Source organism: Muntiacus reevesi, chromosome 14 (assembly GCF_963930625.1).
Source record: "Muntiacus reevesi chromosome 14, mMunRee1.1, whole genome shotgun sequence".
Classification (NCBI taxonomy): Eukaryota; Metazoa; Chordata; class Mammalia; order Artiodactyla; family Cervidae; genus Muntiacus; species Muntiacus reevesi.
In genome coordinates, this window is record NC_089262.1 from 14129449 (window position 1) to 14150384 (window position 20936).

General features: G+C 40.7%; 1 protein-coding gene across 1 annotated transcript in view; it reads right to left on the reverse strand.

The window, feature by feature from the left end:
- The window catches only part of MARCHF11 (membrane associated ring-CH-type finger 11), a 109772-nt gene that overhangs the window by 15577 nt on the left and 73259 nt on the right, over positions 1-20936 (reverse strand). Inside the window, exon 3 of the mRNA XM_065905178.1 lies at positions 7897-8089. Within this exon, the coding sequence (XP_065761250.1) occupies positions 7897-8089 (193 nt within the window). The remainder of the gene's footprint in view (positions 1-7896; positions 8090-20936) is intronic.

Consider the following 20936-nt stretch of genomic DNA (forward strand, 5'->3'; position numbering starts at 1 on the left):
AAACTGAGATCCTGGAGGCATGTTGGTCCGCGATCAAATTATAGACCAGGAAACAGAAGGAAATGGAGCCGAGGTGGCTGACTGGTCCTTTCCTGTCTAGAGGGAAAATTGTGATAGGAAGATTCAAAAAGGAAGCACTGGGCTAATTGACTTTTCTAGTTATTTTGCCAAACACTTTTTAAGTTGAGCTTCTTTTCTTCCCACGTCTTATGATTCATGCAGATGCACCCACATCCGTGCTTCCTATCAAAATAGGTGTGAGACAAAGGCAACCGCAACCCCCACAATCCACTGCAACCCAGAGTGCCAAGCAGGGCACGCAAGAAGCTTTCACATCCCCGTCCCCTCCCCAGGGCTGCATGTGGACCTACTGGCAGTCCAAGCACTGTTTTCCCAAGTGATTCCAGTGACTCAGATCCCAGATCTGGTGGTGACTGGGGTGGGACAGGGTGGACTGTGTTGCAAGGTGGGTTTCTCCCACCAAAACAGTCTACTTCACGTGGATCTGAAATCTCAAGATCAAAGTTGCTGACAGATTTGAAAGAGTTGGGGCTGTGCGGTTGGGCAGAAGGTAAGAAGAGAAGAGGGATCCCCACATCCCACAGAGAAAGCCTCTTCAGGTGGAGATGCCAAACGTCAGGTCAAACTGGACTCTGTGGTCCAGGCTCTCCGCTGGGAAGACCAGGCAAGAGTTGACCCTGGTGGGCATCCACACCTGCCCTGTGCCGGACCTCACAGGCCCTAGAGAGTCTGGTGAAATCGAGTGTCCTCTTGGTAATTCTACATTTTTTGCCTGAAACTATTCAACAAATTTTATGTTTATCCATACATACTCTACAGCTTAAGAAAATGCTGTCTCTCACATGTACACACTACTATATATAAAATAGATCAGTAATAAGGACCAATTTATAGCAAAGGGAACTCAAATCATACTCTGTAATGACCTATATGGGAAAACAATCTAAAATATCTGTATAACTGATTCACTTTGCTATATACCTGAAACTAACACAACATTGTAAATCAACTGTACTCCAATACATTTTTTTTTTTAAAGAAGAAAATTTTGTCTCTCTATCACAACCCAGGGGCTGCACATTTTACAAACCTCACCAACAGTTGCCCTTTCAAGCACACCTCTGTTTGGTGATGACCCCATGTGACAAGGTAAGAGCTGGGAGCCCTCCAGGGAGTGCTCTTCAGTAAACCCATGTTTTTTTTTTTTTTTTTTTCTCTGCTCTAAATTATTGTGGCATGTTTCAATTCCAATACTAATTTCCTTCAGTAAATGTGTTTTTCACCTAAAATACTCTAAGAAATATTGTCAACTTCTGAATCATGCTGGGAAGTGCCAGAAAGCATGGAAAATTTTAAACAGGGGATGGTTTCAATGTCATTTATATTTTGTTCAGAATGCATTAGGATTTTCTTCCCTTAGTTGATTCACTTTCTCAATTATGCTTCACTTATGTAATTAGGTTGTATGTGTTGAAATCCAGCCACAGGAAGGAAGATGACCTAGAAGCATCATTTTAGGGGAAAACAACCCTGCCATGAAATATACACTGGTCATCCTCCATGGCAAGGATTCATTCCTTGTAACCAAGACTCTGAATATCCTGAAATTTTCTGTCAAACTTCTTCATCTTTCCTCATATAATATCAAAAAAAATTGAAAATTTGCATTTTACACTTCCCATCAATCAAATGTTAAACCCTGTGTTACTTTTAGCTGTTCTGCCTGAAGGAAAAAAAATAGAGAAGTGAAGCAATGTCAAAAGCAGGAGAATTTGTGCTTTTTAAAGAGAATTACTGTGCCTTTTTAACAGTAAATACATGTCTAATATCGTCAATCCAAAACCACAGGAATCTGTTGTATTTATTTGTTCTTCCAAAGTTCTAGAATGAAACATGAATAAAAGTTATCAGCTGGTAACTCTAAATAGTTTTCTTGCATTTGCCTGAGTAGCTTTAGCTAGATATATTATCAACTATGAAAAACAGATTTTCAAATTTTTGATAGATACAAAAATTTATATAGATAAAAAAAAATTGGACTTGAAACTTTGGAAAACCTTATGTTGGAGAGCATGAAATTTCTGCAGAAGAAGCACTGTTCAGTATTGACTATAATTGATACAGAAAGAAGGCACTTTGATCTGATCCTCATTCTAGTATATCTGGGGTTATTTTTGAATACAATACTGAAATACTGGATCTGCTCTGAAGATCTTGGAAAGCGAAATCCAGCAGGGGTGATCCAGATCACTGCCTCCCAAGACTCCCGCCTTCTCCAACACATTCAGGAGCTCTGGGGTCACTTTCTTCTACACCTATTACACTGTTAATGGTGAAAGGCATTCACATCTCAATCTCTTTTTCTCATGTAGTAAACACTCCCAGAAATTGCTTTAAGAAAAATCGCTTCCCTTTGTCCCATGGCTCTATGGCTAACGTCCCGATTCTGTTATTGCTGACTCTCCTGATTATTCTATTTCTCAAATTCAAGTGCAAGCATGCAGAACAGAGGACGCACTCATACACACACACACACACACACACACACACACACACAGAGAGATGTAACGAGCAGGAACCAGAACTACCTCGCCGGATGCTTTTGAAATAATGAGATAAATTATAAGATGGAATTTACACTGTCCTGCTCTTGAAAGCTGCACATGGTAATCCTGATGTCCCTAAAAGACACCAGACAGGACAAGCCTCACAGGAGCAAGGTCCGGTGTGGCCACTCCGACTTTCTTAGATAAACTTGTCCCACAAACCTAGATAGTCATGTGCTCAGTCGCTCAGTCGTGTCCGACTCTTTGTGACCCCATGGAGAGAAAAGCCTGGTGGGCTACAGTCCATGGGATTGTCCAGGCAAGAATACTGGAGTGGGTTGCCATTTCCTTCTCCAAGGAGATGGTCATAGAACGGATTTTAAGAAAACCACTCTAATGGTGTTAAACACAATCCAAACTACCGATCAGCATGTCAAAAAAGGAAACTGTGGAAAAGATCTCGAAGATACACATCGACATTGGAGAGGGGACATTTCTACACAGGAAGTGACATGAAAAAGGGCAGTGGGAGGGAAAGGGTCTTTTTTTTAAACTTTATGTATTTCACAACTGTAAACACGAAAGGTGTTTTAAGATGAGTATGTATATATTTATATTATACGGATAACTAACAAAATTTTTTAAAAGAACAACAGTGATCCAGATTTCTAAATTTTGTAGCCATAACCCTCATCACCCTCCCCTTATCATTCCAAGGAAGATACAGATCTTCCAGACGTGGTTTTGGCACTAACCTGGCATGTGCATGAGATTAGGTATAAGCACTGCTACCTCTACTTCGGGAATCCACATAACAGGGAACAGGATGAGGCTTTCGTTCTAGCTTACTGCTTCTATGAGAGAATGAACTCGCCTCCTCAGGGTCACCAGACACCCAGGGGACCTGGTAACGGTCCTCACTTTCCAGATGCAAGTTCATCAGATGACTCCGCATCCTATGGTCACATCGCAATCCCTCATTTCTTTGAGTCACTCAGAAACATATTCCTCTCGTGGTCCAAGCATCCTTAGAGGGACACGGCCAATAGAAGCGGGAGTGTTGTTTTTTCTATGTACCATGTATGGAGCTGAGAACCAGGTTCTGTGCCCAGAGCCTTCTGCCAGGCATTTGCTTTTAATTTCTGAGTTGGCTTATCTTTCTGTGTCCACTGTGCAAAACTTCTTAGGAAGGGGCCACTGTAAGCCTGTTGTGACTATTACTTCTCCCTAAATTGCTGCCCCTGGGCTACAGCATCTTGGTGATTTAGATCCTTTATATTAGTTTTCCTAGTACACGGTCATAGTCTGAATGCCATCTACTTAAATACTTAAAAGAGCTCCCCAAATATAATCTAAAGTTACATCTCTCTGTCCTTCCATTTCCTTAAGACGGCTCCCTCTGACAGCTCTCTGTCTACCTCTGAACCACCACCCTTTCACTGTTAACACCCTTTTCCCAATCCTCTTGCACTCATTTTCACTTTATTCATCTCATGAAACAGAGTTACTTCATCATTTAGGAAGTACAATCTGCTTATAAAGACAAGGTGAAATTTGTCGATCAAACCCTTACACATTTACCATCCCATCATCTAGAAATCTGTCCAATATGGTAGCCACGAGCCACAAGTGGTTAAGTGAAGTTTCAATAAAATTAAATTTAAGATTCAGTTTCTCATTCACACTAAGTACGTTTCAAGTGCTCAACAGACAAATGGAGCTAGTGTCTACAGTACTGGGAAACACAGATACACAACATTTAACTCATTGTAGAAAGTTCTCCTGGACAGCCCTGATCCAGGTACCCTATCACGATACCCTGACCCTCGGGAGAATTCAAAACTTTAACAGGAAACTGGATCTTGGGAAAGCAGATCTATTAGTTGATAATAAATGAAAATAACAAATTAACTTTGGGAATAAGTAAATTTCCTCTAGTTCTCTTCCTCAACATTATGTGGCCTTCTCAGATGGTGCCAATGCAGGAGACGCCAGAGACGTGGGTTCCTTCCCTTGATCTGGAAGGTCCTCTGGAGGAGGAAATGGCAACCCATTCCAGTATTCTTGCCTGGATAATCCCATGGACAGAGGAGCCTGGAGGGCTACAGTTCATGGGGTCACAAACAGGTGGACAAGACTGAGTGACTGACTGACTACAATACATTACTTACCCTGACTGGGCTATAACATTGTTCTGATTCTCGAATAATCTATGAATTCACAGAAATATTTTTTAAGAAGAACATTTATGAAGCTGTCAATCTGCTCCTTTTCCGTTTAGGTATAAATAAGTTTGAAAAGCTTAGACGAACAGGAACACGGGAATATTTCCAGCCGCCTTAAAGCCTTCCAAATGGGGAGCCAATCTTACAGCCTCCAGTAGTGACAAGGGGACCATCTCCCCACGTGCCAAGCATCTCTTCATGCATCAGCGTGCTCAGCTATCGCTTCCCCATGAAATCTGCCTGAAACAGTTCCCTTCCCACATAAAACAGCCAGTGTCAATCTCCCCCCGCTTTGTCCAACCACCATCTCCTGTGCTTAAGCCCATCACTGCACATCCTGCTGAATTCTAGTTACTGACATCTGTCCTGCCTGTGCGGCTGGGAGCTCCGAGAGGGCAGGAGAGTGACCGGCTCTCATTTGCATTCCCAGCACTTAGCACTGTGTCTGACACCTAGAAAGCTGATTGAACTGAACAAACTGGACACAAAGATGTGCGCTTTTCACTCTGACTCTGGTCTTGCAGTCATGGGTGTTTGAGGTATAATCAATGCAAGCTACTTTGTTACTGTCTGCATTTAGTTAGCAGACATTTTAATTAATTTGAAATGTTAGCAGGAAAAATTACCTGCCATGATCCAGCTGGCTGTTGGTAGCCTACATGTGTTTGCTTTCTAACTCTAATAGGTTTCCAATTTCTTGGGGGAAAAATAAGTTTTTCTCTGGGTCCAAAATGGAGAAGGAAATGGCAACCCATTCCAGTATTTTGGCCTGGAGAATTCCAGGGACAGAGGGGCCTGACGGGCTACAGTCCATGGGGTGGCAAAGAGTCAGACACAACTGAGCGACTTTCATTTCACTTCTGGGTCTAACTAATGACATTGCAAAGTGAAATAAACACTGTTGTTCAATCTGAATTCTTTAATATTTTTCAAAATATACAAATAAATCATTGAATGATGGGATTTTGATTTGATGAGCCAAAAGACAATGAAAAGGATGTCAATATTTAAAACCTGGATAATAACTCACTCTCCAAAGCTTCTCCAGGAAAATGTCCACTGGTTTTTCTTCCTAAGAAATTTAACTTCATAAAATGGGCAAACACCCACACTTTGAAAGGGAGGCCCAAATATGTCTTATGTAGTCAAAAAGATCACTAGTTCCTATGTATGTGCTCTTAAAACCAGAATCCTAATAATCTTGATTAAAAGACTGGCATCAGCAATCAAAATTTAAGATCTAATAACTCAATATTAAATGCAAGCTATGAAATTCAAGAAGATGATTTCCTAAGCAAGAAAGGCCTGTCCCTTTCAGAGATGTAATAAAGTCAACTGCAATTCTTTTCCCTTCAGATTGGGAACCTAATGGTTCTTTCATTTTCCATCTCTAAATATCAATGGAATACCACATTTTATAACTTTTATGTCGAAAGACAGAAAACACTATTTCTGAATTTGTTGAGGGATTTGTAGAACAATTCTGTTATCCGTCTCAATTTAGAGCCATACCCCAGAGGTTTGTTTGAATAGAGAGCTGGAATTTCCAAATGCCTACATATGTATTATCACATTTAATGCAGATTGTTCATGTACATAATTAGCCCAATTATTCAGGCCACATCTGCTCAGTTTACATATTTTTCATGACATCTCGCTCTATTCTTTTTTCCTTCTTGACTTGAAATTTTTATACTTTTCTTTCTTACTAGTTTTATGTTAGTAACAATGGAGAAAAGAAGAAAAAGAGGTGAAATTCCAGCTGATCATAGTTTTTAAATGTACAAAGTTTTCTTAGAAAAACTGAGAATATTGAAATTGCTGCTGATTGAAAGGCTTTTGTGAGTAGAGGCATTACTTTAAGTGATTTCAAGTCTTTCAGTGTTTGTGTCTCATTCAAACACACTTAATCTACAACTCCCAGTTACATAATTATTTTACAATAGTCTTTTCCTTTATTTAAGTCTGTGTGCTATGGAAGCTTATTCTCATTTTTATAGGTGAGGGGAAAAAAAAAAAAAAGGAATAGAGAGAGACAAGGTCGACCTGTCCAAGCAGAGGCCAGGGTTAGAAGCCAAGGCACTTGATCGTAGATCGAGTCCATTCCCTAAGTCAGTGGCTCTCACATCATCTGCCTGTCAGTGAGTCTGTGAACACAGACGGTGGCGGGAGAGGGGTACCCTGAAGTGTTGGATTTGGCAGGTCTGGGGCGGATCTTGAGAACGTGCATTTCTTTACAAGGCCCTGCAGATGCTGCTGCGGCCAAGGGTGGTCCTCGGACCATACTTTCCTCGTTTTACACCCTGTAAGCTGTGCGCCACATGGGAGCGGGGGCTCTCCTGGGTAAGGTACAGCTGCTCTCCATGCCTGTCCCCTGGTGCCAACTGGTCACCATCGCATGCCTGTGGCACCTCATACACATCAAGCAGATGCTGCTAATCGGCTTCCGTTTTCCCATGGCACAAGGGAAGTGCGATTGGGCCAGTGAAACATGTAAAGAACCTTTTCTGTAGCGTCTATTTTGGCTAAAGTGTCTCATCCTTTTCGTCTTCTGAACCACTAAATGTAATAAGTGAAACTAAGTGGCACAGAACGGCAAGGAAAACTGTCCCCAAGTCCTTACCCTTCCAAGGAGCCCTTTACGTCCCGGACGGGGAGTCTGGGGTTGCCAGGCCACGACGTAAGACCTCCAGGTATCCGTGTTCTCTCCGGATGCACACTATGGCTATTGACATTAGTCAATACCTTCCCAGCTTCGTGAGGGGGATTTAGATGCTGTTCTTCCTTAGAAATTAAATGACTATCCTTCCATCGCCCACCCCCAAATAATTTCAACTCCTCCTTCTTTACGATGCAAAATAAACCACTTTAACAGGGCATTATCCTGTTCATTTTTTTTGTTTGTTTCCAGATTACTTGGGAACAGAGACACTATGCTTTTTGAGAAAAATGGTGGATTGTGGTGCCCCGGGCAGTTAATGAGCTAGAGAACCAAGATCACGTGAACCACCACATTCTAGGTTCGATCCCGACTGATGGAAACGGTAAGAGCTGGAAGAAACGGATTACTGACAGTTTGTTAGCGTTGAACATCATGGTCTTACCTATGCACACTAGATCCATAAAACCATACATTCCATAGCAGATCTGAAAAAGGATGTCCTTCCTCTGCCACACTGCATAGGGGCTGAAGGCTGACCAGAGGAGCCAGGTCACACTCGCTATTAAGAACAGGGATCCTAGAATTACAGCGATCATCTGAACTTTCTCAACCAGTGTTATAGAAATGCTTTGCCACTAAAAGAAAAACAGAGGCATGTAAGAAAAAGTGCTGTGGATAATTTAAAAAGAAAAAAAAAAAACCATTTTTAGCCCCATGTTTCTCTTCACGTTAGACCCTTTTCAATCTGATCGGTCCCCAAATGAATTTTTTTTTCCATTTCATTCAGTTTATAAAAAATAGACCAGTAGATAAAGATTAATGAATTGCCTCAACTTCATTATTTTCAGTAATTCACCACTCTGCAAATTTAATCTAGCTTTATTCCAGATAACCATACTTGAGTGTGAATGGCTGAGGAATATTTAGTACCGAGGAATCACATTGTCATCTTTCACACATGCATGAAATTAAATGCACTCTGAAGAAACATGGTGAGGACTCCTCTGCCTGCAAATTTATTTTGCTCTTAATACATTTGGCTACTGCAAAAAAAGGGAAGGATCTCCTTTTGTGAAAAAACGTAAAAAGTAAATAAAGAAGCTATATAAGAACATCTGTGAAAATGTCATTTAACACACTGAAATAATTATAAGGAAACTAGAAAACTGTATGTTATCTGTTATTGCTACATTTCATATGCTCAGATATTATTGGCTATTTATTATCTAATGAGCAATCCATGAAGCCATTCTCGTCAAGATTTAGAATTTGTACTTGAAGGAGTATCTTTGAAACTCACAAACTGTATATGCAACCACCATTCATTGGAGACAATAATTTGGTGTCCAAAGCATCAACATTTGAGAGGATTTATTGTACAGTCTTTCAAGGGTGTTAACAACTTGAGAGAATTAATTAATCATGTCCTCACTTTTGCATGACTGAGACAGAAACAAAACTAGAATTGCTATTATGGTCTACCAGTAAGTCAAGCAATGAAACTCAAAACAACCTGCACAATCTCCTTGGGTGTGAGAGTTGTGGCTGTTACCACATATGGCTTGTCAGAAGAATTCCTAAACAGTTTAAATAACCTTTAAAAAAAACAAATGAGCTTCAACAGTCAGAATCCATTGGGTGAATCTGACAACCTCCTTAAACTCTTTACTTACCTGGAGTGTGAATATGTGAATCCCCAGAAAGTCTATCACTACTCATAACTTCCCTCTCTCCCTCATTGCCTTGGTCTCTCACCACAAATAAGTTACATATAATGATCTTAAGCATGATTTGAACCTTGTGTATTCTTAAGACACTATAAAGTCTACATTTGTTAAAGATTAAATATCAAAATGAATTCAAAATACTTCATTCTCTCAATTCACTTACTGATTTCTCTTAAAAAAAAACAAAAAACGAAACCAGAACCAAATGACAAAGCTTGTGGATTCTATAATGAAGACATTTTTAATCATTTTAATATGAAGATTAATTTATTTAAAAGTGGTTATTTTTATAAATTTGCATGAATAATAACTGAACTAGTCAATATCATTTTATCATTACATTATTATATCATTACAAATAAATCAGCATTGTATTTTGAGCATGTATCTGAAGCTTTATTTTTTTTCACTATCTTCCTGACATAACTTTAAGCACATTAATTTCAAATGACTAGGTATTTGAATTTTAAACCATTTAAAATTTGGTGTTGCCAGCCAAGTGTGAAGTATCAGTGTCTGTGGTCTTGTTTAGTTTTGATGCCCATTAAAGTCTTCATTAAATACAACAACTTGGTAAGGAACATAGAAAACTGCTTCCAACTAATCTCCAGCTTAGATGGACGCTAACAGGTCTGTATACACTATATTAGTCTTTATCAGTTTATTAATCACATCACACAGGTGAAAACAAGGCATCATTTTAAACCCATGAGGCAAAGGTGTCCAATTTGTATGTGTGTGTTTGATTTTCACATGATGGGCTACAGGTTTCAAAATACATATCCCTGCATCACAGGAGTCAGAAAGTCAAAAGTGTGTGAAGAGGGTTCACCAGGAAGGCACTTTACATACTGATATCTATTTTCCTTTTGCCAGGAATCCTTTATGTTCCAGATTTATTATGTAATTTCAGTGGTGTTAAATTTGGACAGTTCAATATTGTATAATTAATTATATTTTACTCTAGTTAAGCTTATTAATTAGTTGATCCAGGCTGCCTGCATGACAGTTGAGTAACGAGATGGTGGCCACAGACATGGGCATGGGATTTGGGAGAACTGGTGGGGATGGTTTTGTGGCGCTGTGGTGTGTCCTGGGACAAGGAAGCTGGTGACTCTGGGTCTCAGAGTCAGCAGACTGCCAGGACGGGGAGGCCATGCTCAGGGGCAGGTTTCCCAAACTTGAGGCTCAGCCGTTCCTTGACGAGAAAGGTGAGTGAACAACAAGACAGACTTACTAGAAATGAGAAGCATATGGCGTCGCTTATATTTGGAATCTTAAAAAAAAAGCCCTGATACAAATGAAGCTGTATACAAAATAGAAACAGGCCCACAGTCATAGAAAACAAATTTATGGTTACAAAAGGGGAAGGGTGGGGGAGGGAAGGGATAAATTAGGAGGTTGGATTAAAATATACACACTAATATACTTAAAATAGATAACCAGCAAGGACCTACTGTATAACAGAGAAGTGTACTCAATATTTTGCAACGAACTATAAGGAAACAGAGTCTGAAAAGAATGCATATATATAACTGAATCACTTTACAGTACAAATGGAACTAACACAACACTGTAAGTCAACTAGACCCCAATAAGAAAAAAAGAAAACATGGATGCTTCACACTTGTTTGGTGTTACCAAATTTAAAATGGTTTAAAATTCAAATGTCTGGCTGTTTGCAATCAATGCATTTAAAATTATATCAGGAAGCTAGGATAAAAAAGAACAACTCTTGATTACAATACACCTGGAGGCTCAATCATTTGCTATCATAGAAATGATTATTTTGTTGTGGATATAAGAAGTAATTTGAGATTTTTGAAGTTTATTTTTAAAGAAGGACAAACTGCTCAAAATCTGTAATGAGCTCCCTGCAACTTTGGTTTTCTGTTACTTCACTGGTAGTGCAAATGTGCATGCAAGTGTGTCTGAAAGTGCATGTATATTCTTCATATGCTGATGAACCTTAAAATTAGCACTATTTCACTGAACAGCTAATGAGGACAAATTGTTACTGAAATAAAATTTATGAAACCAATTATGAACTTAGAGATTGCTCTTTGAACACTGACACCATCTTGATAATTTCTTCACCCACTGTATACTGCTCTCTTATTTTTACCATTATGTGCAAAAAGTGGGATTTTTCACATTCTTCCCCTAGGAAAAATACTGCTACTTCCCACCACAAGGAAACACTCCTTGCCCTGGAAGACACTCATTATCTACCAGGCTCAGACTAAAGGAACTGTGTTAATGGACCATTAGCTTGGACAATAAAAACAGTAGACTAGCATCCTGGGGCTTCTCTCTCTACCCCAATAATACAGAAGGCTTGGACTGCAGTTTTTAAGGTGCTTCTGATTCTTGAACAAAATATGTCAACTGCTGAGCACACTTTTTTCTCCTCTAAAATTTCATACATGTGTATATATATTTTTTTCACTTAGATTTCTTCCCAAGTTTGGAAAGGAAAGTAACAATAATCAGATTGGTTTAAAGCCAGTAATTGCTGTTATTTTCTTTCAGTCTATAATATGTGAATATGTATAACTATTTTATATTCCTGAAAAGCTGTTCACCTCTACACAACTATTGAAACTATTGTTTCTAGAAAAAAGTGGGACCAACTGGTTCCTCTTTGGGAAGTTCATTCTAATTTAGTGTACTAGAAGAAGCAATTTAATATTCATGGCCTGTATTCATCCAGGACTAAAATGTGCCAGGCACTTTTCTAAGAAGTTATACATACTAACTCATCTGATTCCCCTGGCTACCTTAGGAGAGAGGTACTATTACAATCCCCATTTTACAGATAAGGAAACAGGTAGAGAGAGGCTTAACAACTGCTCCAAATGAAAACACCTAGTAAGGACTGGAGCTGAGATATAAACCCAGATAGTCTGGCCTCTAGGTCATGCTCTCAACCCTGTTACTATTCTGTGTAATAATTTCATTGAGCTCTGATAACAGTTAATCGCATGCACGCTAAGTCGCTTCAGTCATGTCCAACTCTGTGCGACCCCATGGACAGCAGCCCACCAGGCTCCTCTGTACACGGGATTCTCTAGGCAAGAATACTGGAGTGGGTTGCCATGTCCTTCTCCTATACCCCATCATTTCAGTGCCATGGCAGTTTTTTGATAAAAGTTTCAAGACTGTCTTTCTGGTCTACTGAAACAGATTTCTAGCTGCATAGCCAGCTGTGAGTCACTTGCTGATCCTCTATTTAACTCCCAAATCTATATTCTTAATGAAAGAAAACCTGCCCCCATTGGGCTGGACTCTAAACTCCATTAAGGAGGCTAGATATTTGGTTCAGCACATATTCCCAGTGCCTGGCACATAACTGTTGCAGGAAGGATGGAAGAAAGGGATGGAAGAATATTACAAGGAAGACAGGGAAGAAGCGAAGAAAGAGGGAGGAAGGAAAGAAGGAAGGTAGGGAAGGAGGGATGAAAGGAGGAAGGGAGGGAGAGAGGAGAGAGAGGTATACTCCTCAATTCAGCTTCATCTGATTCACTGTATTCTCCCAAAGGCTGTGTACCTTTTACTTCGGTCCCTTCTCTGCTTTTGAGCATGTTCTCACTTGATGAAATCTCTCATCCATCCATAACTTGCTGTGATGCCAATTCTTCTAAAAAGGCAGCCCCCTCCTGCCCCTTCTCTTCTAAGCAGAATTCCTCCTTATGGACCCCACGAGCCACTATGTATACTTCTGTTTAGTGTGGGTTTCTTTCATTGGACTCCCATGTTGTCTTGGAATCCCATCATCCACATATTGCATGACATGATAGCAGAAGCCGAGTCTCACCTCCCGTTGTGTTCGCCAAAGAGCAGAACACACCTAGTCAATGCTTTAAATACACCATGCCTGACTTTAGTTTCCATCACCTATCTGATTGCCAGATTAGCATTCTCTTCACATCCATTCTATCACTGCCGACAAGATAAGGTTCAGCTCTGGCGAAGCCACCAGTGAGTAAAGAAGTGAGAATTTAAACTCAGATTTGTTTCCAAAGCCTAACTTCTTTCTTAAGTGTCCTCCTCTGCATAATGTCTGCTTTTCACATCTTCTGTCTATTTAAACTGACATATCCTTCACCTAAAAGCAAAACCAAAGAGGACATAGCTATACCTATCTAAAGGTAACTCTAGGGATGAAAAAAGTCAACAAATGCAAAAAGCAGCTCAGCAGAATACCAACTAAACCTGACCAATAGCTTTTCAAATGGGATTCTCACATACTTCTTCAGTACGAAAGTTGCAGTTTGTTAAATGAATATGGGGCTTCCCTTCTAGCTCAGATGGTAAAGAATCCACCTGCAATACAAAACCCAAGTTTGGTCCCTGGGTCAGGAAGATCCCCTGGAGAAGGAAATGGCAAGCCACACCAGTATTCTTACCTGGCGGGCTACACAACTGAGGGACTAAGCACATATACATACACATAAATGAATATTAACATAATGAAGACATGCTAATGGAATTATACTTCTTTAATTTTAACAAAGTTTGGAAGGAATTAAATAGACTCATACTGGAAACTTTTTAATATTCTCTTTATATATGACTGTTCAGAGAGGTACCAAGCAAGGTCCATCGGTCCTAGAAAGACACAGACAAGTGTGTGTGGCCCTAAATGGGGTATGATGGTGTGTGAGGGTCCATATTGGTTTGGCATCCCCTTCATGAGCTTCCCTGGTGGCTCAGACAGTAAAGCGTCTGCCTACAATGTGGGAGACCTCGGTTCGATCCCTGGGTCGGGAAGATCCCCTGGAGAAGGAAATGGCAACCCACTCCAGTATTCTTGCCTGGAAAATTCCATGAATTGAGGATCCTGTTAGGCCACAGTCCATGGGGTCGCAAAGAGTCAGACATGACTGAGTGACCTCACTTCACTTCACTTCATGGGAAACTTGATAAGTACCCCAATAATTTCCATAGACTGCTCTGAAACCAGGGCACTAACTGTTGCCGTTACCAGTAAAATCATACTGCAGCCATGAAATTAAAAGACGCTTGCTCCTTGGAAGAAAAGCTATGACCAACCTAGACAGCATATTAAAGAGGGACATTACTTTGCTGACAAATGTCCATATGGTCAAAGCTATGGTTTTTCCAGTAGTCATGTACAGATATGAGAGTTGGAACATAAAGAAAGTTGAGTGCCAAAGAATTGATGTTTTTGAACTGTGATGTTGGAGAAGACTCTTGAGAGTCCCTTGTACTACAAGGATATCAAACCAGTCAATCTTAAAGGAAATCAATTCTGAATATTCACTGGAAGGACTGATGCTGAAGCTCCAATACTTTGGCTACCTGATGCGAAGAATTGATTCATTGGGAAAGACCCTGATGCTGGGAAAGACTGAAGGCAGAAAGAGAAGGGGTTGACAGAGGATGAGATGGTTGGATGGCATCACTAACTGGATGGACTTGAGTTTGTACAAGATCTGGGAGATGATGAAAGTCAGGGAAGCCTAGTGTGCTGCAGTCCATGGGGTTACAAAGAGTCGGACACGACTCAGCGACTGAACAACAATACAATCACAGGTGTATTACTGTCTTCAGACAAAAAAGGATGGAAGAAAAAGCCAGGAATTTTCTTTAAAGAAATGATGGGAGCCCAAGCCATGACGAGATTGAGTCCCCTCCTTGTATAAATCACTTCTAGCCAGTAAGATGAGAACCAAAGAAAGACGTGCACTCCATCAGGCCTCCCGGAAGCTGTTTAGAAAGATGTGTTCCTGTCATTCTGTTGTCTGAAAGAGTTAATGCAGCCTCTCAATTTAGAACCAATTTCCTCCCTGAAAATAGCACGTGCTCAGAGGGAATGAGGCTGAACTCAGAGAAAGTAGATTGTTTCAGTGAGCATTAAATCATTCAGTCTGAAGCACTGTTTCATCTTTGTTTTTACAAGGCAGGTCAGATATGAATCACAGCTAATAGATTTGCAGAACAGTGATTTATAACATGCAGTGTGACAGGTGGTATTACTTACCAGTGTCACAGGAGAAAACACCTGTTCTTAAAGAAGGGTCCTCTACAGAAAAATGAATTCAGTGAAAACCCATTTTCAATCATCTTTAGATGGTGTTTAAATTGAACCACTAAAGTTGGAATTTGAAACGCTGGCAGAAAACATCTCAATGTGTAATCAATTTGACGGGCGGATAAAACATTCAGTTAATTATATGCCTATTCTTTGAAGATTCTCATTTATAGGTTGCATATTAAAAATGATTTCATGGTTTAATATGAGTCCTCTCTGCGAGAAAAGCATTTTCATAAATTTGTCAGACCTGAGATAAAAGTCATGCAAGAGAAATTTGCTTTGTGTGAGAAAGGTGAAATCTAAACAACGTAGGAAAAACAATTAGGGGAACACAAAACTGCTTCTTTTAAATGTTAATAAAATGGATAAAACTCTAGAAAAACTAACCAAGAAATGAAAGAGGAGATGTGATGACCGATGTTACAGAGGAAAAGAACATTAAGAGGACACTGTAGACAACGTTATGCCAGTGGATTGGATTCAATTACGAACGTGAAATAGACAAATGCTCTGAAAAAAACAAACTTACCAAAACTGACTCAAGAGGAAATAGAATGTATAGAAATAGAATAATACTATGTAAAATAAATTGAATTTTTAATCCAAAGCCTTCCACAAACAAATGAACATACATCTCCAGGACCAGATGGTTTGACTGAGAATTTTATCAAACATTTAGAAAATAAAATGTCAATTTTACATATATTCTTTCAGAACATAAAGGAGGACAGAATATTTCCCAACTCATTTTATGAGGTCAGTATCAACCAGGTACCAAAACCTGGCAAAAATATTACAAGAAAAAAAATACTTTCAGACCATACTCCTTATGAGCATAGATGAAAACACATACAAAAAATCCTCTATAAAATATTAGCAAATCAAATCCATCAATATATAAATATAATAATGCAGCACGAGTGACATTCACTACTTCTGGTCTTTGTACCCTTTTCTTTAATAATGAAAGCAGTCGTAAAATGTATATTTTGTTGTTGTTCAGTCACTCAGTTCTGTCAGACACATTGAGACCTCATGGACCAGCCCCCCACGCTCCTCTGTCCATGGCGTTTTTCCAGGCAAGAAATACTAGAGTGGGTTGCCGTTTCCTTCTCCAGGGGATCTTCCAAGATCAGGGATTGAACCCAAGTCCCCTGCACTGGAGGTGGATTCTTTACCACTGAGCCACCAGGGAAGCCGGCACAATGTATGTTTGATGGACCACAAACAAGACGTTTCAGCATTTCCTGTACCTCAAAATGTGCACACTTCTTGGGATGAGTGCCCAGAACTATGTGCCTGGGTCCTCGGATTGTGAAGTAGGAGAGAAATAGTCTTCCCCCAGGAAGGAAACCTCTGAGAGAAGGTGGACCCTAAGAAGATTTCCCTCCAGTGTTGAGAGTCATCCCGGGTTTCCTCATGACAACTGGGGTCACATGGAGCTTACACGTGAATAGGCAAAGCTATGGTTTTTCCAGTAGTCATGTATGAATGTCAGAGCTGGACTATAAAGAAAGTTGAGTGCCAAAGAATTGATGCTTTTGAACTGTGGGGTTGGAGAAGTCTCTTGAGAGTCCCTTGGACTGCAAGGAGATCCAACCAGTCCATCCTAAAGGAGATCAGTCCTGAATATTCATTGGAAAGACTGATGCTGAAGCTGAAACGCAAAGCTTGTGGCCACCTGATGTGAAGACCTGACTCATTTGAAAAGACCCTGATGCTGGGGAAAATTGAAGGCAAGAGGAGAAGGGGATGACAGAGGATGAGATGGCTGGATGACATCACTGACGCAATGGACATGAGTTTGGGTGAACTCTGGGAATTGGTGATAGACAGGGACGCCTGGCATGCTGCAGTTCATGGGGTCCGAAAGAGTCGTACCTAACTGAACTAAACTGAACTGAGGCAAGGCTGCCCTTTGACTTTAACTCCAGGGGAATAGTCTTGGATGAATTAGGAAAAAAACTGTTAAACTGGCCTGAGGCCATGTGGAACAGCAAAGGGACCAAAAATTCAGGTCTGGGCCAGAGTGATCAGATAAGCCTGGCAAGTTTGAAAATTCAACTCCAGGATGAGAGGAACAACGAGAAAGCTTCATCACCAAGTAAGAAGCAGGACTAGTAGAGCCCACAGACATGGAGTAGATAGGGAAGCTGAACAGAAGTGTCTATGAAAGGCCAGAGACATGGACACTAATTCCATATGTCAGATGAGCCTTTCCAAAAAAATCTCTGTCCAGAAAAACCTTTCTAACCAAAGCTGTCCTCTATTCAGATCCCAAGTCTTAGTAAATGGAGGCTGAAGACCATCCTATCTAGCTGTCTCCAGAGTCACAGGAAGATGGCAGATTAAAGGAGTAGAAAGTGTGAAGTTTTTTTTTGTTTGTTTTTTTTTTAATAAGGGATGAGTATCGTTAGATGTAAGGTTTCACCTCACTGAGAAAAATCTCTCAAGTGACTTGGTATTAACAGGAGCAACAGCTTTTTTAACTAACGCGTGCTAAGTCACTTCAGTCGTGTCCGACTCTGCGACCCTATGGACTGTAGCCCTCCAGGCTCCTTTGTCCATGGGACTCTCCAGGTAAGAATACTGGAGTGGGCTGCCATGCTCTCCTCCAGGAGATCTTCCTGACCCAGGGATTGAACCCACATCACTTTATATCTCCTGCACTGGCAGGCAGGTTCTTTACCACTAGGGCCACAAGTTAGTATTTTTTTAGCAACTGTAGGGCATGGAGTCTACATGAAGATACCAAAGATTCTGGATCTCATTTAAGAAAATGCATATTCACTCCTGCATTTTATTCTTCTAATTCTTTCTGAACCATCCATATCTCATCCCTCAAGGTAATCTCTTGTTCAACTGTTCTGATTGTTGTAGATGTCCATACTTGTCAAAGGTATGCTGATGCAGATTTAATGTTCCAAGTGTTGAAATAAAAATACACTTCAGCTCTTCAGTGTTCAAGACCTTATACTGCCCTTTTCCTCTCTGTGTTAATTCTTTCTTGCAACAAAAGCAGGTGCTATCCATTGTTTCAAACCAGGGAAATTTGCCTCAAGCGTCAATATAATATAGTTAATCTCAATAACTAGATTTTACCCCATATGAATTAAAAGGGTATGCCTGCATATCAAGCACTTTTGTTTCAATACTCTTCTCATTATTTGGTACTAATGATGTTTGAATGGGCTTCCCAGGGGGTGCAGTGGTGAAGAATCCGCCTGCCAATGCAGGAGACCCAAGGGATGCATGTTTGATACCTGGGTTGGGAAGATCTCTTGAAGTAGGAAATGGAAACCCACTCCAGTATTCTTGCCTGGAAAATGCCATGGATAGAGGAACCAGCTTGGTTGCAGGTTGCAGTCCATGGTGGTCATGACTGAGTGATCGAGCATGCACGTATTAGCATGATGTTTGAACACACACTCTCCAGGACGTCTCTAAGTAATTAGTAGGTGGTCACAATCATATTTACTTGTTCTTTCCATGAATTGAAAGCTACCTTTGTTAATGAAACTTACTATAACTCTCAGTGGGCTGTTACCGTTTTCAGCCTTGCTTTTGGAACAGGATTTTCATGGAAAGCAACTACCTTCTAATTTGAAATACTCAGTTCAAAAAAAAAAAAAGAGAAAGAAATACTCAGTTCATGCAGACGGATGAAAGAAACGTTCACATCCTGAGGTATAGGGAAGTCATTCCGGCTTATACCTGAGTTGAGGTGAATTTTATGCTAACTAAAACATTCTGTTTGTGGCCCATCAAACACACGTTGCACACCTGCTTTAATTATTAAAGAAAAGGGTGCACTGAGGAGCAGTAGGAATGTCCATGCTAAAAGTAAAGAATAAGTGCCTCCCTTCCTGAGGTGCCAACGCTGGTCCTCCTTTGATGATAAGACTGTCTTCCCAGATGCCAATGCCATACTGACTGGCTGTGGGTGTCCTGATCTGTTTTTCTTGAAACCTTCCAGGAATGTATCCCTGACTTGTTTCATGCTCTTTGTTCTGACAAGCATAAAAACCATGCTTCTCTGGAGCAGTTCCTTGGAGTTAGATGAGAGGGTCTCTCCTGAGATACAGTCCTCAATTTATCTCAGATAAAGCTCTTTTCTATTCTTACCATAGACGGTTTATTGGTTATTTTCATTGATAAGACTGAACACCGTATACTCTCCCGGGGGTCGGAACAGTACCTCTGATCGTTAAGGACCAGAGCATAAGTCAAGATCACCTCTTCTGTGTAATTTATGCAGTCTTTACACAGCAGTCTTCCTTGGCTATGGGGAGGCTGGTTCAAAAACAGAACTGGAACTGGCTCTTCTACCACGTGAGTTACTCTTCTCATAAGGACCTCAGTGTCCTTCACTGTAAAATGACATCTGACATAGTTGTCCCAGAATAACTGTGTAGGGACATCTTCACTCCTAGCACTCCTTCCTTAGTTGGGCTCTAGAGACTGAGGCAGCGGTTCACCCCAGGGGATTCCCCAGCAACCACATCTGTGCACACAGCACTCTCAAAGAGCAGAGCCGAGATGCGCTTCACAATCTGGAGCCACAAAAGCATAAAGAGGAAGGTAATGTGCTCTGGGGTTTTGACGCATCAGTAGAGGTTCATTAGGCAGAAAAGAATGTGCCAGGCAGAAGACCAAGCACCTCTCTCTCTTTGGCTACAGGTTTTGCTTTAATTTCATTTTATCATTCTTTTACTTGTCTTTTTATAATAGATTTGAGTTCAAGTCTCACACTTAGTTTTACAAGCCAACAGCAGTCAAATAGTGACTTCTTAGGCCATTAATGTAAACATTTCAGTATAGTACCTGGCTTATACCTCAAATAGCTTATAATCTACTTGAGGGATGAAACTAATGCATGAGCAACAGGGGAATCAAGCAGTACAGCATGCGATTTAGCCATCAACTGTGCAGAAGAGACTGTGAGTTTCACAGTGGGAATTAGGTGGGCAGACATCAACGCAAACTAAAGCGATCCAGAATGGCTTCCTGGAGGAGACTGGCCTGCCTGTGAGTGACAGGGGAAATTTGGAGATGTAAAAGTCTGAGATAAGATCTTTCAGGAGGAGTAACCTGACCAAGGCTCCAATGTGAAGGAAAGAACAAGGGATGATTCTGGGGTGCCCGATTTAAAGGCAGACTGTATTCACAGGACCCCAGAAGAACTGTTTGAGAAGTGATGCTGGTCAACAGTCTGATAGACACAGAACATCCAGCAATATGACTAACTTCCTCCCTATTAACTCCCATCAATACAGGATGATCGGTTTACGCATCTGCTTCCCCGACTTCTCTGGGAGCTCTGTGCAGGCAGGGACAAAACCTTGTCAATGTCTGACTGAGTCCTTGTCACTTGGCACTGTGCCTGGCACATCATCAGAACTCACAATGGGTCAGTGAAGGAGACCTAGTTCTGCTTTATCTCTTTGTGTGAGTGATTTGTTTTGACAGCATGAAAGGATCCCAAAGTCACTGTAACTTTCTGGTCTAGTTCTCAGCCAAGGATGATTTTTGCCCACCTTCTCCCGTGGGGACCTTTGACAGAATATTGGAGACATTTTCAGGTATCATCATTGGAAATGGTGCCTCTGGCATTTAGGAAGTAGAAGCCAGGGAAGCTGCTCACATCCTATAGTGTACAAGTCAGCCCCACAGAATTATCAGTCCCAAAATGTC